This window comes from Alternaria burnsii (assembly GCF_013036055.1).
Source record: "Alternaria burnsii strain CBS107.38 chromosome Unknown 731, whole genome shotgun sequence".
Lineage (NCBI taxonomy): Eukaryota > Fungi > Ascomycota > Dothideomycetes > Pleosporales > Pleosporaceae > Alternaria > Alternaria burnsii.
The window spans coordinates 297557-323835 of NW_024066115.1; the positions used below are offsets into that span (position 1 = coordinate 297557).

General features: G+C 52.2%; 10 protein-coding genes across 10 annotated transcripts; 4 read left to right on the forward strand and 6 right to left on the reverse strand.

The window, feature by feature from the left end:
• Positions 1–99: 99 nt before the first annotated feature.
• On the forward strand, positions 100–459 carry GT037_006761 (mitochondrial 54s ribosomal protein 44; the record flags this gene model as incomplete). The annotated part of the gene is made up of 2 exons (XM_038931808.1): positions 100–280; positions 344–459. The coding sequence occupies 2 exons, from the start codon at positions 100–102 to the stop codon at positions 457–459; spliced, it is 297 nt and encodes a 98-aa protein (XP_038785280.1).
• Positions 460–685: 226 nt separating this feature from the next.
• Positions 686–1735, reverse strand: GT037_006762 (inorganic pyrophosphatase; the record flags this gene model as incomplete). Its single annotated transcript, XM_038931809.1, has 4 exons — positions 686–827; positions 880–1307; positions 1363–1482; positions 1559–1735. The coding sequence occupies 4 exons, from the start codon at positions 1733–1735 to the stop codon at positions 686–688; spliced, it is 867 nt and encodes a 288-aa protein (XP_038785281.1).
• Positions 1736–2351: 616 nt separating this feature from the next.
• On the reverse strand, positions 2352–4358 carry GT037_006763 (uncharacterized protein; the record flags this gene model as incomplete). The annotated part of the gene is made up of 3 exons (XM_038931810.1): positions 2352–3739; positions 3825–3894; positions 3951–4358. 3 exons carry the CDS (start codon positions 4356–4358, stop codon positions 2352–2354), a joined length of 1866 nt encoding a protein of 621 aa, XP_038785282.1.
• Positions 4359–6248: 1890 nt separating this feature from the next.
• Positions 6249–7029, forward strand: GT037_006764 (glycine-rich rna-binding protein; the record flags this gene model as incomplete). The annotated part of the gene is made up of 6 exons (XM_038931811.1): positions 6249–6268; positions 6317–6389; positions 6454–6560; positions 6632–6753; positions 6806–6826; positions 6875–7029. 6 exons carry the CDS (start codon positions 6249–6251, stop codon positions 7027–7029), a joined length of 498 nt encoding a protein of 165 aa, XP_038785283.1.
• A 590-nt stretch (positions 7030–7619) lies between these two features.
• On the reverse strand, positions 7620–7952 carry GT037_006765 (uncharacterized protein; the record flags this gene model as incomplete). Its single annotated transcript, XM_038931812.1, has 2 exons — positions 7620–7673; positions 7752–7952. Coding segments are annotated over 2 exons (255 nt in total), but the record flags the coding sequence as incomplete, so codon positions are not given.
• Positions 7953–8118: 166 nt separating this feature from the next.
• GT037_006766 (alpha beta hydrolase fold-1) lies at positions 8119–10582 on the forward strand (the record flags this gene model as incomplete). Its single annotated transcript, XM_038931813.1, has 2 exons — positions 8119–8328; positions 8705–10582. 2 exons carry the CDS (start codon positions 8119–8121, stop codon positions 10580–10582), a joined length of 2088 nt encoding a protein of 695 aa, XP_038785285.1.
• A 696-nt stretch (positions 10583–11278) lies between these two features.
• Positions 11279–17923, reverse strand: GT037_006767 (pre-mrna splicing factor; the record flags this gene model as incomplete). Its single annotated transcript, XM_038931814.1, has 1 exon — positions 11279–17923. The coding sequence occupies one exon, from the start codon at positions 17921–17923 to the stop codon at positions 11279–11281; it is 6645 nt and encodes a 2214-aa protein (XP_038785286.1).
• A 601-nt stretch (positions 17924–18524) lies between these two features.
• GT037_006768 (glycosyltransferase family 22 protein) lies at positions 18525–21323 on the reverse strand (the record flags this gene model as incomplete). The annotated part of the gene is made up of 6 exons (XM_038931815.1): positions 18525–18937; positions 19018–19105; positions 19166–19178; positions 19516–20758; positions 20809–20982; positions 21041–21323. 6 exons carry the CDS (start codon positions 21321–21323, stop codon positions 18525–18527), a joined length of 2214 nt encoding a protein of 737 aa, XP_038785287.1.
• Positions 21324–22081: 758 nt separating this feature from the next.
• GT037_006769 (palmitoyltransferase pfa4) lies at positions 22082–23086 on the forward strand (the record flags this gene model as incomplete). The annotated part of the gene is made up of 1 exon (XM_038931816.1): positions 22082–23086. One exon carries the CDS (start codon positions 22082–22084, stop codon positions 23084–23086), a length of 1005 nt encoding a protein of 334 aa, XP_038785288.1.
• A 487-nt stretch (positions 23087–23573) lies between these two features.
• On the reverse strand, positions 23574–24617 carry GT037_006770 (nuclear transcription factor y subunit b-10; the record flags this gene model as incomplete). The annotated part of the gene is made up of 4 exons (XM_038931817.1): positions 23574–23729; positions 23850–23977; positions 24028–24138; positions 24464–24617. The coding sequence occupies 4 exons, from the start codon at positions 24615–24617 to the stop codon at positions 23574–23576; spliced, it is 549 nt and encodes a 182-aa protein (XP_038785289.1).
• Positions 24618–26279: the final 1662 nt, after the last annotated feature.

The window sequence follows — 26279 nt, forward strand, 5'->3', positions numbered from 1 at the left end:
ACCCATCAGCCATTGGTACGCTGTCGCATCTGTCTATCTTCTACACAAGCTAACAGAAGACAGTCTGCATCGCCGACCCGCCGCTCCGCAGTCGCCACAATGATTACCAGATTCCTGACCGACGTCCGCGTAGCATTCAATCCCTTCTCCCCGCGCTCAAAACCCGCCCGCCTCTTCCTCTCCTTGATCCCACCAAATGCACGCCAAGATGGCATGAAGATTGAGTCCAAGATGCTGCCACGAGAGAGCAAGGAGCCTGCGAGCCTGGCTGTCAAGTTCAGTACGTACACGTTCCGCTCATTCGAATCGTGCATCTGGAGCAAACGCTAACATGGTCGCATAGAGGACGGCAAGGAGATGAAGCTCGATCTCAGCAACATGCGCATAACACAAGTCGTCGAGGAAGTCGACAGACACTCACGGTCGCTGGCACGGAAAGACGAACTGGCAGGCAACTGAGGCCTCAGCATAAAGACATGATTGTACATAACTATTAAACCACAGCATCGGTCGGCGTCACGGCAATATTCTGGGTTGGGCTGAAATGAGGTATTGATCATTTGTCTCATGACTCTGTATACCGTCGTTGGTCGGCGTTATTCATGCACATTTATCTACCGTCTACCCTCATGTTCTCACTCCAATGACGTTTACACTTTTGTCATAACCATGGCTCCCATTAGAACTAGTTGGATGGGGCACCGGAGATGTAGAACCACTTGTCGATGCTGGGGTCGATAGGAGCGGGCGCCTTGTTCTCGCCCTGGGGGACGTTGAGCGAGTTAGCGTCGGTGCAATCGGGAGAGTGCGAGACAGTGGTGTTGGTGCTACAAATTTGTCAGTACCATGTCATTTAGCGGTAGGCAATCCATTACGTACAGGCTGATCTCATCCTTGGGGGTCTTGCCAGTGGCAAGCTTCTCCCAAGCCTCAGCACACTCGCGGACAATGTCCATGGCGTACTTCTTGTTCTTGCACTCGCCGGAGAAGGCGAACTGGTTCTCGGGCTTGCCGTCTGGGATCTTGTAGATACGGAACCACTCGTTTGTGGCACGGAGAAGACCGGGCAGGTGGCGCTCAACGTCCTCGACGTCGTTGAGCTTGGGGGCCAATGGGTCGTTCACGTTGATAACCATGATCTTCCAGTCAGTCTCGCCCTCGTCGAGCAGAGCCATAACACCGAGAACCTTGACCTGGATGACCTCACCAGGCTTGGCGACAAGCTCACCAATCTCGCAGACATCCAATGGGTCGTTGTCACCCTTGGCCTTGGTCTCCTGGTGAACAACGTTGGGGTCCTCCCAAGTCTGTACAACATCAGCACCTGTGTGATTGTCCGATATCGGGGTCGCGTCATCGTACCTGGGGGAAGGCACCGTAGTTCCAGAGGTAGCCCTTGTGGGGGAAGCAGTTCCTCACGTAGCGGAGCTTGCCCTTCTTGATGTCCTGCTTGATGGGGTTGAGCTGTTCCTCCTTGGAGATCTGTTGCCATGGTTAGCCTGTGTCTTTGCGCGGAACCGTGAATAGGCCACGGCGCAGCCAATTGGGGTCAACGCACCTCCATCTTTGCGTTGGTCCAGCGGGGCACCTCAACAACCATGTTGAGGATGGTTTGCTGCTCGTTGGCGTAGAGCGGAATGTCGTGCCATGGCGAGACGAGCTGGCCGTCCTTCTCGATGAAGATGCGGTGCTCGAGCGTGTTGGCAGCGCCAATCTTGCGTGTGGTGTAAGACATGGTGGATGGGCTCTTCGTGGCAGCTGTACGAATGGCTGTGGAAGAAGAAGCTGTGGAGTTTAGATGGCCTGCAAGTAGACGAGCCCTAGAGTTGATTTTGTCGTTGAGGGGTCTACTAGTGGGGCTGGCAGGCGGGGAGCTCTGTTGGGAAGGCGCCACTGTGACGAACGTCACCGCCGACTGTCTGCATGAGACAGCCGTCGCAATAGGGAAGGGGAGCTTCGACCGGGAGATCAATTTCTGGGCGGGACTGAGCCGCAGCAGCGATTGATAGATGGGCATACAGACGGCACTCGTTTAGTAAACTACTAGATGGAAGTGCAGCCGATTCTCCTCTCACGCGAAGCCCAGACCGAGGATCAAAATGCGACCATGAGGTACGGGAGCGGGACCCGGAAGCTCCAACTTTTTGTGCACGGACACCGAGGCTGCTCAAGTCGGCTTCTGTCCTTTGCGAATTCTTCTTTCAAGTTTCGACATCACAGAGCGCAATCACACATCGTCAGGAGACATGGCTCGCTTCTCAACATGGCTTGTCGACAGCTCGCGATTAGAGAGGGTGTTTGACTCCAAAAACAAACATGAGCTAACGCGCCATGCAGCAGCCATCACAACATCAGTACAGCTTATTCGGCCGCCAAAACCCAGGAGCCACGGTGTCGTTGACTTGTCTCAAATCCTGAACAGGGTTTTCCATCATTTCGACGCGACCTTCACGACTCCCGTAGGTATCCACACCGCTCTCAAAACTATGCGACGTTGGCTCTTCCGGCAGCCCTTCCCAAACATGGTCATCGTACCCTATTGGATCATTCTGCTCCAGATAGTCTTGGTCGGTATATGGCGTTTCCAGATAACCTTCGTTGGCTCCCAAGTGCAGAGGAAGCTGCTGGTGTAGTGCTTGTTGCTCATAAATGCTTGGGCCAGCAAAGTTTGGTAGTGTCGATTCATGGTAGATCCGATCCACGAAGCGTACAGTAGGAGCCTGCTGAGTCGCACTGCAGAACTCTATTGAGTCTTGTCGGAGGTCCGACCTTGGGTTCACTCGGTGGATTTCTTCGGTAGGTCTCATACGCGGCTCAGCAGCATGACGCCTTCGATATAACGCATCATTGCATTGTTGCAGAGCGAGCCCTAAATCTGAAGACGTCGGTATTCGATTCTTTTCAACGACGCTATCATCCTTAGGCTGGTTGTGGTTTCGATGCACAGCAAGAACGGGTGCTGAGGCTGGGGCAAGACCTGACTCGGTGCCTTTCGAGTTGCTACGTATTCGAGCATAGCAGACGTCTATGACAGGTCCAGACGCAAGGGGTGGCATTGATGGTGGTGAGCCAGCAGTGTCGGCCTCTTGTAGCCTCGCAGATTGTTGGACAAGATTGTGCCTCCGTAGAGACGAGCTGCGTTGAGGTAAGGACTGCGACCTTGAAGCCCTATCTTGTAATGGAGCGGACGAAGGCATCTTGAAGCGAGCTGTCGGCATGCTATCGGTTCTTCGTTTTGTCGCTGCTAGTGGATGAGTCGGTAGCCTGAAGGCATCATGCTCTTTTCTTTTGATAGTGTCAGATTCACTATAGGAATCTACATTATGCGGACTGTGACGGGCGGGAAGGCTGCAGGGCTGCGCTGGTTTCGTGCTAGGCGTTCGAATCGACTCTGGCCAAGATACGTAGCTAGTACTGTCATGTTGAGAGCCTCTACTTCCGAAGCCCAGGTAAGACGTTGGGCGCGCTACCACAACAGTGGATGTAGCAGTCTCATATACAGGGGGTTGATCACGGCGACACCGCTCGTTCCTTAAAGCAGCATGTTCTGGGTGCCTGTTGTTGTCCTTTTCAACCGACACCGGGCGCATTGAGGTAAAGAAAGCGGAAATCTCCCCCTCCTTCGTTTGTTTCTGGCCTTTTTTCCGCTTCTTTTTGGCCAGGTTAGGACGTGCCATAACGTCTGGTTCGTCCCTTTCTTTCTGCAAGAACTTCATCTCAGAGAAGACTAGATCGGGCACTGCGACATGTCAGCCGGAGAATGCGGGAAAGGGTTCCAAGATACCATATCGGCCATGCCACAGGAGCAAAGACGGGTCACTCACACCCGCGACCCTTGAAAGCGGTAGACGTCCGTCCCTTGTTGAAGAGTCCTAGCTGCTCTCGCGGCTTCAACTGGTTCAATAGTCAACCCCGTGCAGTACGTTCGGATAACCGCATGGATGTCTTACAGTCAGCCGATCTCTGGACACATTTTTGGCCTCGAGGGTCCGGATGACAGCAGGTAGCTTCTCGCCCTTCTTACGTCGAGGCTTGCGCCTCCACGTCTTTGATTCGTCCTTGGGGTTGCGACGTGCATGGGGGGCTGGCTCATATCGCTCAGGGCGCGTTTTTCTTCGAGGTTTGCGCGCATACTGGCTGCTGCTAGAGCCATCACTGCACATCGCCCGGAAGGCCTCGCCTGCACTATCATCCACTGACTCGTGCGGAGGAGATGCAGGCGGACGGGGATCTAGGATTGAGCTATCTGATTTGCATCGACGTTTCCGTTTAGTGGGCTCTACAGGCTGTTGATGTCTAACCGGCTCGCGCTGTGTTTCCTGTTGGACTATCTCGTCTAGCCACTTTCGAATATCCATGGTATCCTGCATGCTAGATGAACCTTCTCGATGACGGAGTCTGATTATTTCTTTGATTTGATCAATCTGTGAAGCTTGAAGGTTGATGTGGTGCTACGACATGGCGCAGATGAGCGGGAGGTCGTGGTGGTGGATCGGCAACTTGTGCGATGGTTGGTCACTTTGGAAAGGGTGCCGACTGAGAGGCGTTCTCACAGTGTAGGACATATTGAATGTCTGTCAGACTCTGTGGAGTCGCCTAAACTCAATATCATGGAAGGTGCCAGTGGGTGCGGTGATTTTGACGCTTCCGTCATCGTCAGTGCCACTGCGCTGCTGAAAGAAGGCACGACCAATGGAGGACGCGAGTGAGTCTTCCATGTCGGTATCTCAGTACGTTCTGTCACTGTAATGTGGAACGATCAAAAGCCCCCTTTAACTTCTATATCAACTGGTAGTTTCCGGCATCATTGGATGACTTATCCTGCCCTGGAACCGGGGTCCGCGAAAGCATCATCTTGGCATCGTACTGCCACATGCATCAAGCCGCTATCGCAACGGCACGAGTGCGGAACGTTCTCTTTGTCGGATTTTCTGGAGATGCACGTATTCATGGTACAGGACAATTTGTCCAATTTGCGCAGCCTCGGTATATCTCGGTAAACGCTGCCACTGTGCCCGCTTTCCACTACCGATGATAGGAACGTGCTACATAGGGTTAACGAGGCGTTACGACACGTCCTGGCATAGCAAGATCTGGTCATATATCTGCCGCCAGTCTTGCGGTAGTGCGTTTCCAGCTTTCTACATGTTGACGTCGCGCGCACGAGCCAACCTGGGACGCAGAGGGCCTGGAAGTCTAGTTTAGGCCCGATCCCCACACCGTCAGACTAGGGATGGCGACTTGATAAGCTTCTTTGAACCACCACCTTCTGTCCAATGCCTGCCCGCCGTTGACCTTTCGTCACAGCCCGATAGTTTTGTTGTAGCGACGGGCGCAGATCGCTGCTGTCTGGAGCACGCAATCTGTTCTATCCGCAGGCTTGTCCATGCACGTATTTCGCAGCGACCCAATGACGCCTCCGCACTCATGCCGGCACTCTGAACAGGGACGATAGATCGGGGCACCTATCAGAAAAATCGTTTTCTCTGGCTCGCCAGCCGCCTTGTAATTGGATACACCTAGTCTTAGCCTAACGTGGGCTGCATATACCCAGCATGAACAGACAGACACGGGAACACACTAAAGAGCCAGCTTGCCGACATGTATGTATGGCAGAACCAGTATCTGCACCCTGTCCATCGTCAGGTGCAGGCTCCCAGGCAAGGCATTGGGACGAGCTAGCTGCGAGGGGCCAGTTCCGTTTGCTGTGCTGCAGGCCATGTCCGAACTACGAGACACTCTGCTTCGACTGGCTGGAGAGGCACATTGCATCCCGTTGCTCGTGGCCATCCACGTCGCTTTATAAACCGGGCCCTCAGCTATCCAGTCCGTGCGCCAACCTTTGACTTGCATACAGTCTAGCGCTCTTTCACCTGGTGGAGGGGTACTCATATCGTCGCTTGCCCCGCCAACCTAGACGCTTCACTATCTCTGCTCCTCACCCTGTGCCATCACATTATTGCGACAGCTTGCAGCCAACTTCCTCCCCCTCTAACTCTTCAGAGCAATCGCTTGCGCCATCCATACCAATACAGCCTGGTGCTACAAGATCAAATGTTCGTTCCGTCACGTTGCTACATACTGCCTGCCTGGGAAGCTGCGATGGATTCCTCGCCTTCCTGCACCTTTCCTTCGCTCTACAACTCCTGTCACTACCTGTCTTGAGCCTTTTTGTATCGCGCAGTTTGTTTCGAGTTGCGAGAGCTAGTATTGAGACCGTTCAGTGTTCGACCCAGACATCATTCACCATGTCTAAGCTCTTCATTGGGTAAGTGCGCCTTCTTCTCCCAGCACTCACGGGACTGACCCTGAACAGAGGCCTCGCATGGCATACCGACGACCAAGCTCTCCGTCAAAAGTTCGAGGAGTTCGGTGCAGTCGAAGAAGCCGTAAGTGACACGTTACTCTACCACTCTTCTCGTCAAGGTTAGGCAGAGGCTCACGTTATCTCAGGTCGTGGTTAAGGACCGCGATACTGGTCGTAGCCGAGGCTTTGGCTTCGTCCGCTATGCGCAGGACACCGAGGCCGATGCCGCTATGCAGGCCATGAACAACGAGGAGTACGTATACACTCCTCTCAGACACTTCCCCAGTCGCCGAGATGCTTAAACAAATTCGCTGACTCTGTTAGATTCGATGGACGTAGGATCCGCGTCGACAAGGCTTCTGACCGCGCTGGCGGCGGCGCTCCCCGTGGCGGCGGCTACGGCGGTGGTGGTGGATACCGTGGAGGTTACGGCGGCCAACAAGGAGGTAAGCTTTCTGCCCCGTATCCGTTCTGAAACTGTACTGACTATGTCCCCAGGCTATGGTGGTGGTGGCCGTGGTAAGCACATCTCGCTCATCTATGCACAGTGAAGACTAACTAGGAAAGAAGGTTACGGCGGCGGCGGCGGCTCTTGGGGACCTTCCCAGGGCGGCGGCGGTGGCGGATACCAGTCTCGCGGTGGCTACGGTGGCGGCCAAGGCGGTGGTCAGGGCAGCTATGGAGGACAAGAGGGTGGTCAAGGTGGTGGCCAGCAATGGTAAACACCTCGGCGAACCTTCGTCCTACAGTCTTGTGCCCTCAGAATAACCAAGGGTACAGACTTGCTGGTTAAGGGCAAGAGTGCTCCTGTGCTTGAACTGGCTTTACACCAAGGAAATCGTTTGGACGTTAGCCGATACTGCTCCTCCTTCGAATGAGCATCATCATTCTCATGGACGTTTCTTATTATGTTTAATGGCAGTAGAGGTGGTTGGTACTGAGAGATGAGATACCCATTGAATCAGGAGGTGCTGCTACTCTGTACTTGTCGCGCGATAAGGTTTCGGTTCTTTTGCACACTCTCTCACGACCTCTTCGTAGTCTTGATGGCTTGTCATCGATCCAAAAGCTTTGTCATTTGAACGAGTCATTTCAATCTATCCAGTAAAGTGGTTACTAAAAAAGCAAATAATAGTCCAACCCTAGCAAGGACCCTCATTCGTATTCGCGGCGCAACTGTGCAACACAGTGGAATATGCGTATCTTCCTGAGACGTCCGTATCACGTCACTGTCGCTATGATGAGGCTCTGCGGTCTCTAACGGATTTCTCCACAAGACGTCAGTTTGCGACAACGCTATCTCCTCTCACCACCCACTTGATGGGGCACTTTCGACGGCAGCTAATCCATTACTCAATCGTATGCACTAGAGCACAATGTCAGCACATTAAGAAAATGCAGCAGCCAAGACAGCACATTGTGATCATTACTGCATACTGCATACTGCATACATAGCCGCCGGAAGTTCCTGTTGCAGCTGCAGTACCAACGCATAGTAGAAAGGCAAGTTTCTGCAAGTTTCTGCAAGTGCTGGCTGGGCTGCCTGCTGGGAGTCAGGCGCACTCCGTGCTGCGTTTTGTATAGTCCTCGCGCACGCACTTCCGCACCTTTGAATGCTTTTGCTGCTGCCTAAGATGATATTCATCCAGGCCCGTCAGGCCGCCAGGATGCGACCGAATATCTTGGGGTGAGGAGGCCCGCTGACGACCCCGCCTCACCACTCCTCCACTATCGCGACTCGCCGATACCCAATACTCCAACGCATCTGTTTTGCTTGTTCTACAGTCGGTTGGAACTACTTCAAGTACATCATGAAGAGTTGGAATGGGTTGGAGGATGCGACGGCGCCGGTCAAGCCTCGACGGACCCCAACGCGGTGGCGTGCACTGTCTGCGACCTTCGTCACACTCGTCTGTCTCGCAGCAGTGGATACCATCTTTCCTGAATTGAAGAACTGGGATCTGTCCTTGTCTTTGGACAAAGAGCCTGCGTTGCATCATGCCGCGTTTGAGTGGTCCAAGGTATGTTGAGAGAGCGTTCCTTGAGTGTCGCACCGCACACGTGGTTCTGCAGCCGCTTTGGCCGGCAACTTATCGGGTCAAATAATATCGCCCACTCGAGTTGCACAGCAGATGACTGCTTTAATTCCCAGATATGCCCTAGACACATGCCAGAGCACCGCAGGCAACTGCTGTCTCATAGGGCTCAATGGAGAATTCTGATTGTGATTGGTGGCCCGCTCATACTGCACTCTGGCTTTCATCAACAAATAGTCATGGCCTATGTTCAAACACCTTGTCAATTCCAGCGAATTCCAGCTTTCTACCAACTAGCTCATCAACTCTATTTCAGCACCCTGTAGTATGACTGGTGGGAAGAAGACTAATCAAGCTTCAGATCGCTCCGAGTGAGCATCTAGAATTCCACAAATGCTTCGGCAGATTTGAATGCGCAAAACTAAGCCTACCATGGGACTACTTCAACGGCACCTACCCCAATCATACCGTCAGTATCGCTATCACCAAGATACCTGCCAGAGTACCCGTGGATGATGCTCGCTATGGAGGTCCGGTCTTATTCAACCCCGGCGGTCCAGGTGGCCCAGGTGCTGCAGTTGCAATTGTGTTAGGACACGCGCTACAGCAGATCGTGGATTCCAGTGTTGAGATTTCCACGCCCTCCATCGATGCAAGATACTTTGATGTCATCGGATTTGACCCTCGCGGAATCGGCTGGACGGAACCAGTTGCTCGATGCATGCCAGATCAGCCTGCTTCGTGGTCCTGGAAATTGAGAGAGGAGACGGAAGGACTTATCGGAAGCTCGGATGCAGCTCTCGGTAGACTTTGGTCTATGAAGCATGCCTTTGGCGCATCCTGCAAATTAGCTGAGGATCAAGAGGGACCGGATATCAAGCAGTATATGGCGACGGCATTCGTTGCTAGAGACATGTTGGAGATCACTGAGAAACATGCCGAGTATGTCGCAAACGAGGTAACTCGGAAGGCTGCGCAGAAGGCCGGTAAGCGTCCCGGATATTACAATTCCACGTATGTTCCAGGGAAAAGCAAGCTGCAATACTGGGGCTTCTCATACGGGACACTACTTGGATCCACCTTTGCATCCATGTTTCCCGATCGTGTTGGGCGTCTTATTCTCGATGGTGTTGTCAGCTCATACGACTACCAAAATTCCCTTGGCAACGGAAGCCTTACAGATGCCGAAAAGGCCATGACCTCCTTCTATACCTTTTGCCATAATCTGGGTCCTGCTGAATGTCCCTTGGCAACTACGAACTCAAGTGTCTCGGATATAGAAGATCGCACGCAAGACATCATCGCATCGCTGTACCATAATCCGCTTCCCATCGTCTCGTCTGATGGTCCAGACTATCTTACTTGGTCTGATCTCAAACTATTGATCTTCGGCGCTGCCTACCAGCCACGCTTGATGTTCCCATTCGTTGCAGACATTTTAGCCACGATTGAACAGGGAGGGGGCTCAGCGACCGACCAGCTCGCTGATATGTTCCACTATAACCACGTCCTTTTTTGCCCTGCCAACGGCACCGAAGCATCTGATACGCCAGTGCCCGACGTGGCAACTACGGCTATCTTATGCGGCGATGGCATTGACCAGACTCATCTCACTAGAGACGAATTCGAAGCATACTGGAATATCATGGACACCCTTTCGCCGAACTTTGGCTCCTACTGGTCCATGCTTTTGATGAGTTGTGCAGCATGGAAAATCAAAGCCAGCTACAAGTTCGAAGGCCCTTATGGTGGTAACACATCGCACCCTATTCTCTTCGTAAGCAACACAGCAGACCCTGTTACGCCTCTTCGCAGCGGACGCTACATGCATAGCCTCTTTCCCGACAGTAGCCTTTTGATCAGCGATCATGTTGGTCATTGTTCGATTTCCGCACCCGATATCTGCAGCTTGAGCCGTGTGAAAGCATATTTCCAGACGGGTGAGCTGCCGTCGTCGGGTACTGTTTGCGTACCGCCACCTAGCCCGTACAGTCTCAACTCGACGGATCCCGATAGTCCATTCTATGACCCCTCGTTAGGTAGCACCAATGTTGCCAGATTCCGGGAGATGGACTCTGACGGGGCAAAGCTACTAGCTGCAGGTGAGTGGTTGCAGAAGCGAGCTGCTGCAAGTGATATGTTTGGCCTAAACCTGCCTGTCGCCACAAGGATCAATCGAGCTATGCAGAATTTCTTGAAGGAATCGCTATCAGGTTCAGATCACGCTGTGTTCGCCTAGCCATGCGCTATCCTACAAAATGGCCTCCCTGAGCCATTCGCTTAAGAGACGAGCCTGCTTCTTATGCGCTGTGTCAAGATATCACACTGTACTGCGACTACTCAAACTTACTCAAATCGCTGACGCATTTGATTCTTCATGGAAGAGGTATACTACCTCACTCTATCAGTTCTGACTGCGTCGCCTCTCTCCACTCACCACTGCATCATCCAGCTGTGTTGCTATGTAAAAAAAAATGTCTTTGCCTGTACGAATGTACGATTGCATATAACAACTATCTCCCAATTTGGCTAAAAACAGCAATGGTTTCAATTCCGACACATTCGCCAGCTTCTCGCAATCTCTCAAACATCCTGCCAGCCCTGATATGCGGCATCTAGAAATACACTGTGCGCTCTCCTGCATGGGGGCATAATGCAGTGTTGCGATTGATAAGTGGCAGATGCCACTGACACTGTACACAGAGGTCGTCTCGCATACTTGTTTATGACGCAGCATGTGCCCAGCCCACGAACATCATAGCAAACTCACATCGTCGATGCATGAGCATGGCGAGACAAGAAATCTGAACACAGTATCGTTTTTAGCACGAACATATTTTACATACAGCTCAACTTTAGAACGCCCAATTGCGCCCCACCCGATTTTGTGCACCCAGAATGTTGCAGCAGCCAATCCAAGCATACAAGTTGTCTACTACTCCTCCTCCTCTTCTTCGTCACTGTCTTCGTCCATACCCTCTGCAGCCTCAACCTCGAAGCTAGGCGCCTGGTCCACACCAAGATAGCTATCACTGACCAGGAAGCAAGTCAACTCATGGTGGCCCGGCTTCTCGAGCGTGAATTCAAGTACAGTCTCCAACTTCCTAATGATAGGCACCTTTTTGATCGCAAGCAACGTGCGTTCTTTCTGGTCTCCAACGACCAGCCACCAGCTCTCCGTCTTGTCGGCAGGATAGAACGGTGCGTGAACCTCCATCTTAGGTTCCTCGTCCTCCTCAATGTTGCGTATGATGCGCACCTTGAGCTGGGCGGGCGAGTTGGAAGCGATGGATTCAGGATCGACGAGTTCGTGCTCGATCTCGATGTTGGGGTAGAAGTTGTTTGTAAAGTTTGCGATGTCGGCGAGTTGGCGTTGGTCGACGTTGAGGGCTGAGATGAGCTTTTTGTAATCTGGGTTCTCGTCTTCGTCCATGGCATTGATGAAGTCGTCGACGTCGTTGATGCTGAACTTTTGCGCTGCCTTGATGGTGTCGGCATCGAAGTGGGGTATCTGCTTGAGGGGGGAGTCCTTCTGCCACATTGCTTGGACAACCATTTGAGAGAGCTCCATAGCGGACATTGCATTGAGGTGAGCCTCGGATGAAAGAACGTCCACGCTTGCGCTGAGGATGTTGAGAACCTTTCGAAGGACGGTTTCTTGGTCCTTGGCCAGATCGATAGGGAGCTGCATGCGTGAAAAGTGAGCCTGGAGAAGTACGAAAGCCTTGAAATGTGGCGTCTCAAAGTTCGGCTCCTGCATCTTGAAGGGAACGCGGTCGTAGATGCGTTGGAGGATGTGGTCTTCATGCCTGCGTATTTGGATATCTTCAAACTCGGTGGCGGCTGTAATAATCTCCAGTACACCCTTGAGGCTTGTCCTGCCGTTGAGCGACATCATCAATGTCTGCATGGTGATGAACGAGATGTTATAGTACGCTGCGATCATGCACGGGTTCAGCGGCGTGATAGCATCTTCGTCTTCATCATGCTCGATTAGGTTGGCATCGGTCAGCTCCTTCAAGGTCTGCTCAACCATATCGGACAGATGTGCACTCAGTCCCTCGTGCGATGTGTCGTGAAGATTGTAGTAGCTAGGATTGGCGAGTAGGCGACGGTAGAAGTAGGTGTACGTTGACCAATCGACGGCCTCTTGTGTCGATTCGATGGTCTTCGCACTGATCTCGGCAACAAACGCGTCGTGGAGGTAATCAGGAAGATAACTTTCGATCGGCAGGGCCTCGTTCAGAAATTTCTTGTAATACTCACGCTTCACCGCAGGTAGCATAAGCACACCCTTTGCTGACTTGTCCAGTCCGACTCTACCAGCTTTGCCGAACATCTGCAGGATGTCACTAATGGGATAGTCAACGTAACGATGTTCGCGGCCTTCGTAGAACTGAGTGCCTTGAACAACGACAAGATGAGCACTACTGTCGATCTCCCAGCAAGAGTCACGCGATACAATGAGGACCTGGATAGCGCCAACCTTGAAGAGATGCTGCACAGCCTTCTTGTCGAAGGAGTTAAGAGCTTCGTGGAAGTATCCAATACCATGCGACAAGGACGTAGCAAGTGCTTGCTCGTTGATCTTTTCAAGGATTGGTTGAATCTCAGAAACCTCGACATTGAGGAAACGGTCCTCATCCTCGTCGGCTACACAAGCGTTGAAGAGATCAGCAGCGGAGTTCCGGGCTTGCTTCCTATTCGGGACGAAGACCATGGCTGGTTTGTCCGGAGACATCTGCGTAATAGCAGTGTAGGTCGGTCTTGCCATAGCCATCATCAAGGATGGGAAATGGGGAATTGTGAAGGACTGAATTTTCAACTCGAGCGGTACTGCTCGGATAGCCGGGCTGAAGTTGTAAATTGTGTGCTTAGTAGCACCAATCCATTCGCCGATGTCTCGTGCATTGGACAAAGACACACTCAATCCGACAATGCGCAGCTTAGACTCTAGCTGTGTCGCCATCGCTTGCATGCGAGAGACGACGATCTCGTAGACATGACCGTTCGTACCACCGAGCATGTGCAACTCATCAGCAATCAACAGAGCAACAGACTGCACGTTCTTGCGGCGCTGCCACTGACGAGAGAGTGAGTCCCATTGTGAAGGTGTGGCCAGAATAAGATCACCCCTCTCGAGCAATCTGAGGTCTGCTGTGGTTTCGCCAGTGAGCTTGACAATGTCCTTGCCTCCACTGAGACTTGTCAACCGCTCGTTCCAGTTCTTGTACTGGTTGTCTACAAGCTCCTGGAATGGTGCAAGGTAGACAATGCGCCCTTCGTTGTTAGTAGCCCAGTGTCGCAAGATGGCGAATTCAGCGCAAATGGTCTTGCCAATACCTGCCGATGCACCAACCAGGGTATTGTCATCGGTCGTATACAGGGTATTGAAAGTTTGTGTCTGAACCTTGTTGAAGCGTCCAATGTTCTCGTACAACCCCATGTATTCCTTCCTCTTCAGAGCAGAAACTGGCAAAGGCTGGAGATCAAGGACGGGGGTGTGAGCAGGGAATTTTGCTGGCAGAATCAGCTTCTGGAAAGAGACAGCAAGCTTGGTCTCGGATGCCATCCATCGGTCGGACAGAACGGTGATGAAGTAATTCGGAGGCATAGGCTCATCGATGGGCACTGTCACCTCCATCAGATGTTCGTTGGCGTCGCCATCTGAGTAGTCCCGTCTGAGAATGAAGGTGTCATGGAACAATACTTGCTCGCCATCGCAGTCCTCAACCAGAATCCAAAATGCTTCAGAAGCGCCGTGCAGCTCTGTGTCCCAAACGAAGTCAGGTCGAATTGTCAGCTCCAGGCGTAGTAGCGACCTTGTTACTGGTCGCGGTGTCGCTTCAATCTGGAGGCGTGGGAACTTCTCCACTAAACTACAGACAAGCTTACCAGCCTTGGGCATACCCAATAGTTCACCCATGCTAGGTGGATCAAGGCCGAAGTAACTCGACCAGCCAACATCGATACGCTCTGCCTTCTGTACAATATCTCTGGGGCAGGTGGGGAATTGGCGAAGAGGCGTCATGGTCGGCCACATACGCTTTTCAGCCATCTTGCACATGTCTAGAGCGAGCTTTGCAACTTGTGACCAACCCTTCTTCAGGCAGATCTCGAAGATGGCACGAAGAATACGCCCAGCAGATTGCGTGACGTAGACCAAGTCAGCCATTAGTGCCAATCCTTCAAGCTTGAGGCGAGAGATATAAGCTTGGAGAAGAACATTGATCTTCGCTTGTGCTTCTTCGACACCCTCCTTGACCGGAATAGGGACTTTGCCCAGCAACTTCGCAAGCTCGAGCTTCTCATCTTGACGTACGGGAATGTACTTGAATTCCTCACTGAGAGCGAAGACTCGGAATAGCTCGATAGCGCTGATACCCGGTTGGATGTGCATGTTGTATGTCGCCATCGAGTTGTGTGTGATGTAATAATGGGAGGCAATCCTTCCAAGTTCGGTCGGGTTGAGCGCACCAGTCTTTCTGTCATACTTGATAAGACTGCACTTCTCTAAGATGTGTGCGGCAGCGTGAACAAGATCCACACGTCTTTGCTCCAGTACGGTGTCGTTCTCGTATTCTGCTCCAACCCGATACAGAGCCGGCGATCGAAGCATTCGGACGAAAAGGTATGTGTAGCCGAGCCAATCTACCGCTTCGTCTCTGCTGCGCACGTTACCGAGAACGACCTCGGCGTTGAGATTATCTGCGAGCTTGCTGATGAGCTGCGACTCAATAGGCAGTTGTTGGTTGAGTAGCGATAGGTAATACTGGATCTCAGACTGTGTGGTAATGATGATACCCTCTCCATAAGTATCGTATTGAGGTCGACCGGCACGACCCAACATTTGAAGGACATCCTGAGGGCTGAGTTCGACCCAGCTACCCTTTTCAGGGGAGTAGATCTGCGTTCCCTTGATGATGACGGTATGCGCGGGCAGGTTGACACCCCAAGCCAATGTCGCTGTGCATACGAGAACTTGGATGGAACCATCGGCAAACAAATCTTCTACTGTAGTACGATCCGCTCGCGACATACCCGCATGATGGATACCGAAGCCGTAAGGCATCACGTCCTTCAGATCAGTATTCTGAACCGACTCAGATTCTTCTCTCAAGATCTCCCGACTGGCAGCATCTGTCCGAAGAATCTTGCCTATAGATTCTTCTTCGAGTGCCTTGTCACGGATGTACTTGGCAGTCTTCGCTGTTTCCTTTCGGGAGTGCACGAAGATAAGCATCTGATTACCTTTTCCGCCAACTTGTTCCAGGACCTTGGTATAGCAGACGTCGTTCATCGTCTTCAGTTGCTTGATGGCCTTCTTGTCTGTGACACCGATGAATTCTTGCTTTAACGGACACGGTCGGAAGGTAGCGTCGAAGTGGAACAGGCCCTTGTCTGGGTCAATGCGCAGGAAGCTCGCAACATCGCGGTAGTTGGGAAGGGTCGCACTCAACCCCACAATGCGAACATGATCTCCAGTCTGTTCGCTACGTCGTAGAGTTCTGCTGACGATACTCTCGATGACAGGACCACGGTCATCATGCAGAAGATGAATTTCGTCTATACAAATCAGGCGAACAAGATTGATGTAGCTGGTATCGGTAGCTTTGCGGGTAATGACGTCGTACTTCTCAGGGGTGGTGACGATGATCTGTGTCTCTGCGATCTGCTGCTTGGTGAGTTGGCGGTCACCAGTAAGCTCGGAAACCTTGATGCCGTATGGCTCCAGACGTTTGCCAAAGTTACCAACTTGTTCAGCGACGAGAGCCTTCAGGGGGGCAATATAAATGATCTTGAAATCGTCCAGAGCAATTTCTCCAGTCGTGGGGTTTCGGTGCTTGCCAATCTCGCGAAGCATTGTCAACATCGCAACGTTAGTCTTTCCGGAACCAGTGGGAGCGCAAATTAACATGTTGCCATCGTCGTTGAACGCTGTGGGAAAGCACTTTGTTTGGATACGGTTGAGCGACTTCGAGCTACCAAAACCTGGTCGCGCCCAGTCTGGTAGCTCAGAGGTAGGCATCAGAGCTGGCTCGTTGGGGTCACGCTTCGCTTTTGGTGCAGGTACGTGGATCTCCTCGTAACCCTTGAATTGACGTCGTGTAGATCCTTGGGGCAGCTTGACACTTGCGTTTGTCATGAGATGGTTGCCCTGGTCGAAAACAATATTGTCCAGATTCACGAGTCGGCTCGATGGTTGCAGGCCACCCACAATGCCCTCTGGTTTTGCATCAGCCATCTCCACATCGTTTGAGGTCTCTGGAAGACTGATGTCCTTGAGGTTGAACTTCATCTTGCCAGTGCCAGTTTCAGACCCATCCTCAGCCTTGATACCGGTCTCTCTTGCGCGAAGCTCTTGTAGGATCCGTTGCTGACCTGCAGCCTTCATCTCCCGTTCGACGGCTGTTCGCTCATCGTTGTCCTCGGCAGCCCTCCGCCACCTTGTTACCCAAACGACCCTGTCGCGGTTGAGAACGAGTTTCGCAACAAGCTCGTGATGTTCGTAATCGAAGAGGTCCATCAGATCGTTCTCGATCTCACGGAGCTCCTTCTCCTCGCCATCTTCCGAGACTCCTGCAAGGAACTTGAGCGCGTCCTGTGTCTTTTCTTGCTGAACATGCGCATCTTCGTATATTTGTCCGATCTGCCGTTGCAACCAGTACGCATCGATTTCGTGTGCGGGTATAAGTTGGTCTGCGCCGTTCTTGCGGTCTGAGGTAACGGTGTCGCCCTGTATTATCGTCTCCTCTGTTTCCGCAAAGCCTCCACCTTTTTGGTCCTGGTCTTCTCCAATCTGCTCTACAGGAGCCTCTGCTTCATCTTCCTCGTCTGATGTATCGGCATCTCGCACTTCGAATGTTTGAGGCCCGTCTTCGTCCTCCTCTTCGTCGTCGAAAACAACAGCTACACCCTGGTTGTCGCCGGCGTCAGCACCATCGCCGTCTGCCATCTCCTCATCACCACCTTCCTCGTCGTCTTGTGCATCATAATCGGTAATCTTCTTGCCAAGGTTCACCAACTCATTAAACTCCTTTGCGCCCATCGAGGTACCAAGAAGATCATCCACCTCTTTCTTCTTGTCAAAGTCCTTCATGGTATCATCCTTGAGGTATTCGAGGACCGCATCGGCTGCACTTCGTGTAGTCGCAGGATCAACGTCGCCAAGAGATCTGCTCACAATGGTTGTGATGAGGTCGAAAGTCTGGCGCGTTGCAGGAGTCCGCGGCTTGTATGTGAGGCCTTCGATGTTGAGGTCGGCCGTCGCGATCGCTCCAAAACCACTGGTGCCGTCGTCCCGTTTCCTCTTGCGCTGCTCTCTCTCAAGAACATCGCCACCCTCATTCAGATTTCCTCGCTCAACGCCAGGCCCCTTGAGCTTCTTTGCTTGCGCATTCGCGCTGTCGCGCGCTGTGCGCCCGCCCATGTCTCTAATGTTGATGCGACCTGCGAGCGACTCAGGATCGCCAGTATGCTCATCTGGCCGACGCGATATGAGGCGCCTGTCGGCCTGCAGGACCAAGTTCGACATGGCCGCATACTTGTACTGCCCGAGATTGCTCTGGTCCTTGGACATGGTGGCGGCGGGTATCGTGATCTGGCGCGGCTTGCGCTTCTAGTTTCGCCTTCTCCAGTAGGCGACGTACAAATTATAGGACTTTTGTACAGCGAGGTGTCGTGTCGCCGTGTCCTTTAGAGCGAAGAAAAGAAAATGGCCGTGCGATTGATACAAGTCGGGCTGTGGACGCGCCCTAAGGTTGGATGTAAGTGAGAGGCAACGGTCCGAGAAAAATGATGGCCCTGGGAGCTTCCGACAGGCAGCTAGCACGCACGTGCCACCATCACATTACCATGAGCCTTCGTGCTCACATGTAGGACAGGTAGCCCGTCTTTCTTGGAAAGCATGTTGGTATTGGTTTGGTAGGTCCAGATCTTCAACCTCGTGTATTTCAACATCATAGACTCGTTATGCAGTAATGAAGCTTTCTATAGAATGGGGGAACACGAGGCTCTGCGCATCCTAGAAGAGAGACGCGTCGAATGCTCCTTTATCTTCAGCTCGCGCACTGGTCGCAAACAACTCCTACGCTTATACTGATACACACCTCACTCTCTGTAGGCTTTCACAATGTTTTGGTATCGCGTCTCTTCACACCTGCTACGCTCCTTCGAGCCGTTCAGCCTCCCTCGGCCTTCTTCTTCTTCTTGTCCTCTACCAATTCGCAGTTATCCTCAGGTACCTCGTACTTCTCCACCATGAACTCCAAGATATCGTCGCTCAGATCACCTTGCACAGTGATTTCCTCGCCCCCACCCGGGATTTTGGTCACACTTGATCCCGTAGCGAACTTCTTGCCAAAGTCCTTGGCAACCTTCTTAATGTCGAGACCGAAGGCTTCCAAACCCTGTACGGCGGTGACGTATTTGCGCTTGTTGCGTTCTATGCGTTTGATGAGGATCTTGGAGGAGGCGCGTGTCTCAGCTGCTCGTGCTTCGGCGGTTGCGGCTTTGGCCGCTTTCTTTTGTGCGTCTTTCTCGGCGCGTTTTTGGGCGTCGACGGAAAGCGAGGCCATGTTCTGCTGTAGCGCTTCTAGAAGGACGTTAGCATCCAAGCTTGTCTTCAGAGCCATTGCGCGTTATAGGTTTGTTGATATGGTGTGCTAGACGTACCTGCTGAATACAGCTTCGCGTGCAGATCTGGATGCGCCTCTGCCAGCCATTCCTCACACTTCTTGGTCGTGCCACCAAACTCGCAGTACTATGGAATCATGTGGTTAGTCACTCGCTCTCTCCAAACATGTCTCGGCGTCATACCTACTTCAGGTGGTAGACTGCACACTGTTTCTTGTTAGCCGTTATCGTAGGGTATATCGTGGAAATACTCGCCTCCGCAGTAGACGACCGGTTTCGGTAACGCGTCGGCTGACATGTTGTGCAAAAGTAGTGTGATTCAAGTTACCACGTACTATCAATAGTTGACAACAGCTGAGTTGAGTGATGAGACTGGTGTAGACGCGAAAGAGAGAGCTTGGTGGGGCAGGAAAGCGTGGCGGGGTATGCGACGTAAAGCAGGGGTCCTTCAACGCGACTGACACTTTCACCGAATGCCCAAATCTCAGACTTGCGGACTTGAACTTGTGGTTGCCCATGACTATTTGATAGAGCGACTATTTCATCTGGTTCTGCAAGATATGGATCTTTGGCTCCATCCGGATCTCAGCCCAGTATCCTCGCAATAGGCCATTCCTTAATAGCTTTTCCAATCCATGCCATGTCGCTGCAACCTTCGAAGCCCGCTTGTCTTGCGATGTGACCTTTTCTTCTGTTGTATCCGAATACTCGACCAGGAAGCCGCTCTCTTCTCCTGGCTTCAGAAGTCTGACTCCGCCAAATCCATACACAGTATGAACTACCTCCCAGCTACCAATCACCTTCTCTGGTCTCTCGGCAAGAACATAGTCAAACTTGGTCCAGAACATTGGGTCTAGAAGTGCGACTGGGTCTTCGGTCTTGTCGTATGTCCATGTTCTGCTATTCAGTGTATCCTGTGCTTCAAGGACATCAAGTACCGTCTGGGGTCCTCTGTGGCTCTCGAGAAAACGTGTGACGCCTGTTTGGCAAGCTAGATTATCAAAGTACACGTTAAAGTGGTTTCTGTCCGGATGTCCCATCTCTTTGTGTAGGGTATGAAGAGCTTCGCCTCCGGGATAGTTGAGGCTGGAGATACCCAATATCGCAGTAGATGCAGCGAATGATACCAGAACTGATCCTAGCAAGGCCAAGCTCAGGGTGGCGTATACAAAGGATTTTGATCTGCGAGTCCAGATCCAAGCTGCCCCGTCTGCAGCCACTGCAGTTAGACCCGGTATTACGTAGAGGATAAAGCGCCATTCCTTATGCGGAAGGAAGCTATAAAGTGCCACAAAACTAATTAGTGGAATGAGCAGATCCAAGCTTCGCCTACACGTCGATGTGTTCATGACAGCAACTGGAATACAAAGCAAAAACGTTGCTGGGTTCAGTAGTAGTCGCGGCAGTGCGTTGGCAAAGTAATAATGCCATGGCGATACGCCCCAATCAGCTGAATGACCTTGAATGGTGTTGTAATAGAAGCCCGTCCATTCGGGCCAAAGCGGGAAAGACTGCCAGAAGAAGGAATCCAAAGGCACGGTACAAAGGAGCCCAATGACGAGGCCACCAATTCCAGCTGGGATGATGACATTTGTGATCGAGATCCTTCGTGTGATGAACAGATAGATGGTGATTGTTCCCACTAAGATTGCTAGCTCCGAGCGGAAGACCACACCCGCGACCGTGAGCAGATACAAGGTCAGTCGGTAGTACCCTGAGATGTTTGAAGTGCTCCATGGTACGGTGTATGCGAGCAACAAGCTTCGTAACGCCAAGTTGCCTACATCGATATCAGCCAAGAAGTGCATGGGACACATCATATGGACTTACTGAACACAAAAGCAAACATATTGGGCAGCGTCCTCGAAGCATAGTAGATGGCATGGAATTGGCTTGCTTGAAACAAAGCATACCAAACACCAGCACTAGTACCAAAAGCCTTCTGCACGCTCCTTCCGAATGCAATGAGCGAGGCCGCATTGAGTAGCCCAAGTACTGCCCTGACTACACACATGTAATCAGTTCCGAAAGTCTTTCATGCAAAATCTCTGTGTTTACTCACTGAGCAGTTGTGCCTGGGCCATATCCCCAACAAACGGCCTGCTCAACCCACTCAAGACCAGAGCGCCTGCAAAAGTCCTTGGCACGCTCCCAGGAAAACTGACATGATCGTAGTTCGATGTCAAGAACTGATCAGAGTTCTCTGTAGGTATTCCATGTACCAAGATATCATGAATAGCCTGGATATTGAATGATTCCTCAACTTTCGTGTACGGCGAAACGAACAGGTGTAACAGAACGAAAGCCGGTATGAGGAGGAAGAACGGCCATGTTAGGAAAGACATGGCATTCGTGAAGCTTACAGAGCATCGGAAGCTCTGCGAGCAGGGGATGGGGTGATGGAAAGTTGTGGTTGAGAGATGCAATGGACGAATAGTGTAAGTTGTTGCTTTTAGGTGGTCCTCCAATCACGTGTCTTCGCGATCCACTTGCCAAACTACACGACGCGAACCTCCGCATCATCACGCCCCTTACCACCTCCCATCATTCTACCCAGATGCCACCAGAATAATGGAAATTTCCCAATGTGCGGTTCCCGCTGTTTACGCTCTCATCTTCTTTCTCGGTTATCCTTCACAATGGCTACTGATGCATTTAGAGCCCGCTCCGCTCACAAAAAACGAGCTCATTGTGTCGAATGTCATCTTGGTACTGATTTTAATCACATACACGAAGAGTGTCTTCGTTGATGCGGGAACAATACCGAAAGATTGGGCTGGAAAGCAAGAGTTGGACGGAGAGAAAGGGAAGGGAAATGCTGATCTGTCAGATAAAGAGACCGGAATAGACGGCGTAGGAAAGAGCCGGAAATGGTGTCGAAAGTGCGATGCTGCAAAACCACCTAGAGCTCATCACTGTAAGGAATGCAAAAGGTAGATACCCATCTTATATCCCGTTCTGGGGTTGATTATGTGTTGCGTTTCGAATGGGTCTGGTCAACCACGTGTTGGCATTACAATCGTCACAATCGTCACCTCGACGCCAATCGACTGGCCCGAAATACCAGTGAGCCAGGCTGACAACTACCAGATGTATTCCCAAGATGGACCACCATTGCCCCTGGACAAACAACTGCGTTAGCCACACGACCTTTCCCCACTTCGTGCGTCTCCTCCTATATACTACCCTAGGACTCTCCCTCCTCCAATCATTCCTCTTCACCCGCCTCTCTCATCTCTGGTCCAATCTGGACATGCCCTCCTACCTCGGCCCCTCCCCCTTCCAACTAGGCCACATGTTTGCTGTCCTAATCACAAACTCAATCACCCTCTTCGTCCTGGGTGTCCTCCTCCTACGAAACCTATGGTGCCTTTCTATCAATCAGACAACAATCGAAGGTTGGGAGATCGAACGCCACAAGACCCTCCTACGCCGTGCTCGCCAATACGGCGGCTACCTCACCACCCCAGAAGGCAACAAGATGCGGATCCGAAAACAAGAATTCCCGTACGATATCGGAATCTGGTCGAACATGGTTCAGGGTATGAACTCGAGGAATCCAATAAACTGGTTCAACCCTTTTGCTGCTACACCCAATTTGAGTAGTGGTCTGAGTTTCGAGACGAACGGCTTTGAGGATGAGGGCACGGTTTGGCCGCCTCCGGACCCAGATCGTGCATATAGGAGGAATGCGATAGCAGTTAATGCTGATGCATTTCGGTATGCGGAATCAGAGCTGAACGCAGAGGACACTGTGGCTGCTTTCAAGGCGAGGCAGGCGGAGGATGCAATGAGGAGAAGGAGGCCGTATGCTGAAGCGACGGATAGAGAAGAGGACAATGGTGAATTGAGTAGAAATGAAGAGGACTTTACGTACGGGGATGATGCGAGCGACGAAGTTGGATACGAAGAAGAAGAGCTTGAGAAGACAAAGGGTAGCAAAGGGAGAGAAGGTGAGGCAGCGTGGCGAAATTCAGAGGGCGAGCGATTGAAGGACTTTGGGGTGGATGAAGATGTGGAATTCTACGACGAGCAAGACGATGACCTGCCATTGAGCGAACTTATCGCCCGAAGACAAGCCGCAGCCGCAGCCGCAGACAGTCACTGAAAGGGCGAACATATGACCTCAAGGTCGTTCCTATGAGAGAACTTTCACAGCAATGCGTTGCGAAAAAGATGGCATTGTGCCCAAGAATGTAATGAATGTTGTGAAGCTCGTGTGAGCAAGAAGAAAGATCTAGACCAGTAATCCAGTGAAGAGCAAGAATCGAAAAGGTATCGTGGTTGCCCATGTGTGTCCTGTCCTACTCCAGCCAATCGTAGCCCTTTTCGTAACAAGATCCTCGGGTGAGATCCAGCAATAGATTTGTGTACATCCGTTCCACGCCTCATAACCTTAAACATGATCCTCCGACTGTAAGCGACAGTGGCGCGTTTGTGACAATCTAACCATAACAATGGTATCAACATCCCCGTCTCTTCTTCGTTCATTCGAGATCTTCTTCCTTTCCAATGGCCAAGGTGCAGTACAGATGCTCTAAGCAATCTCTGCTCTATTCTCCTCGTTCCGTGTTGACCATCGGAGCCCGGATCGACTAGTACTCGTTCCCGTTTCCGTTGTGGACCGTGTATCCAAAGGCGGTGCCGTCTTCGGCCATTTCGGAGTCGCCACTCAGTACATGCTGTTGACCCTCTGGGCCTGCGGGCCCGCCGGACCCGGATGAACCGAACTGCCCAGTGGGTGGCTTGTTCTGATTTGCGAGGAGGGTCTCGTACCACCAATCAATACCAATAGTTCAGATAAACGTTTCGGCCAAATAGTAGGCAACAAAAGAAGGACAGAAGGGGGATAAGAAAAGTTGGCAGCTTACTTCGCGATACCTGGATAGGTAGATTTTGAGGGCCTCTGAGTAGTTCTCGAAGCCGAGTGAAGTCATGGCAAACAGAATGTCCTCCCCATTGACAGTCTTGCGCTTTTCCTGCTGGCATTTTTCGGACGCTAGCGAGCCATTCAGTGACTGTATCAGAAAGACTCGGAGTACGACATACCCTCGCTGGTGATGAATGAGATGAACTCGCTCACGCACTCCTGCATGCATTCTTTGGCCTCTTTGGCTATCTTGGCGTTGTCGGGGAGCGCCATCTTCATGATTCGCGCAACTGGAGCAAAGTTACGTATGTTAGCATCGGAGGCGGTACTGCTGTTCGCGTTTGTGCTCTTTGGCGTAGACAACGGTGGGGAAGTGGACGAGTGGGGAGAAGAGGACGACATTCCGTAGGCTACACGCCGGCCGTTTTCCAGGCACACAGAGAATCTGAGTGGCTTGCGGCAGGTACAGCTTTCCGTAATTCGACGCAGAGACGCGCGAGTGGAGGAACTGTCGGCATCCAGAGACGCCCGTTGGAGCAATCTGTCGACGTGCAGGCTGGAGCGAAACAGTGCGCAAATCAAACTGGCGGGAAGCAGCAAGGGAAATAGACGTACCATTGGCGATTGGAAGCCATCGGTCTTGCTCCTTGACCTCGAATTCGTAACCTATCTGAGCTGTGTTCTCCTCTGTGTTCCTGTCCATGGGCTGTTCTTCGTCAGGCGACTGGACTGGTTCCACACCCTCCTGTTTTGGGGGAGAGGCCGACATATTATCGGTTGCCTGCTCGGAAGCGTATGCGCTGGCGACTGTTCCGTTGGCGACCACGTCACTGGGAGAGACGACGGCACAACTTGGCGGCCGAGTATGCAACCTGCGGTCAGTGGTGCAACGAGATGCCTGGTGAGAGAAGCGGTTAGTGGCATGCAGCAGGCAGCATGGGATGCAGCTAACGTACGTGGGGAGCGGCGACAACGGAGAGCACGGCGCAAGGGAGCGTCGTGTGAACTACTACTCGTGGTGACGCCTGGGGCTATTCGCGATGCTGGCGTTACACGTACGCTGCAAGTGGCAGGAGCGGCTTGCGACAGTAGCAGACGCGACCGCGACCGGGGCAGTTGCGACACAGAGTGACGTTGGTGTATTACCGTTGGCGGCACGATCTCGCGTGCGACACTGGTGATTCACTGACCGTGTCGTGAGAGTAGCGGTGGGACGATATGCAGGTGAGAGTGGCAGCTAGCAGGCCGTGGTCCGGGTTGAATCAAGGGCGTTATTCGGGCGCAGTTAGGCGTGACTGTTGGCAATGGCGACTTGACGTCGCGACGTTGGAGCGATGAATGACGCGCCTACCAATAGGAGCGCAAGGAGAAGATGGGGGAGGATGGAGCTTGGACGGGCGATAGCGTTGGTGCGTGGAGAGACGGTGGATTTGGCTTTCACGACTACGAGCGAATGGAATGTAGGGGACGAGGAGAAACTCGGCCGCCCGCACCAATCCCGGCCCGTGCCGACCGAAACATGGTTGACTTTCTTGAGCATTCTTTTCCTAGCACAGCAGCAACATCAAACCTCGACTTCGTCCCCTAGCATTCCAACCCTCTTGCAGGACATGTTCTTTTCCAAGACTCGGACCGGTTGCATCATCGGCATACCGTCTGTCCGGAACCTTGCCTACTGCAGACCCCTCAGGCTAGCTGGCGATCCTGTATGCGAGTCGCATCAGCAGCTATCATTCGGCAGCCCTACCAACACCACCCCACGTCCTATATCTCTGCCGCGTCGTCACCACTGCAGCCACAGATGACATTCAGCAAGAACATGTCTTGTTGAGGCTCCTCCTGGCATGATCCCAGCCTTCACCGACGTCGGTAATCATCGCTGTTCGTTGGGCTCTTGCACATGTTGCATACAGCCTTGCTCCAGCTTCACTTAGCCAACACACAAGATGACGGTCAGGTCAGCCACTAACGACTCAACCCCCCGGACCGTTCGTCATCCTCTGTGAAGACTTTGCCGGTAGCCTATAAGCTACGTGTCCGATTTCATGGGTGAGATGGTGCAGATCAGTGCGTCGGTTTGAGTAGGAGCCGACTGGACAACGCATCTTGCAGAGACCCCTGGGTTTGGGAGCACGTGCCGAGACAACGGTGGAGTCCTAGATCCTTCACTCTGGTAAGCACTTACGTAGTCGGGAGCTTGTGGGGCCATTCAAGTTGCATGTGAATCTGATTGGAAGAACAGTAGCTGAATATCCAGTCATTCGGATCTGTTGTGGCTGGTTCAATCATGGAATTTGGTCTCCCGTATGATTGTGTGAGGTATACTACACGATTGATATAGACGCTGTTCACCGGCAAGCCTTCACTTGTCGTCAAGAGGCTATGTTATTCTGTTGTGGCATGCTGTGCAAAATCAGAACACAGAGATACC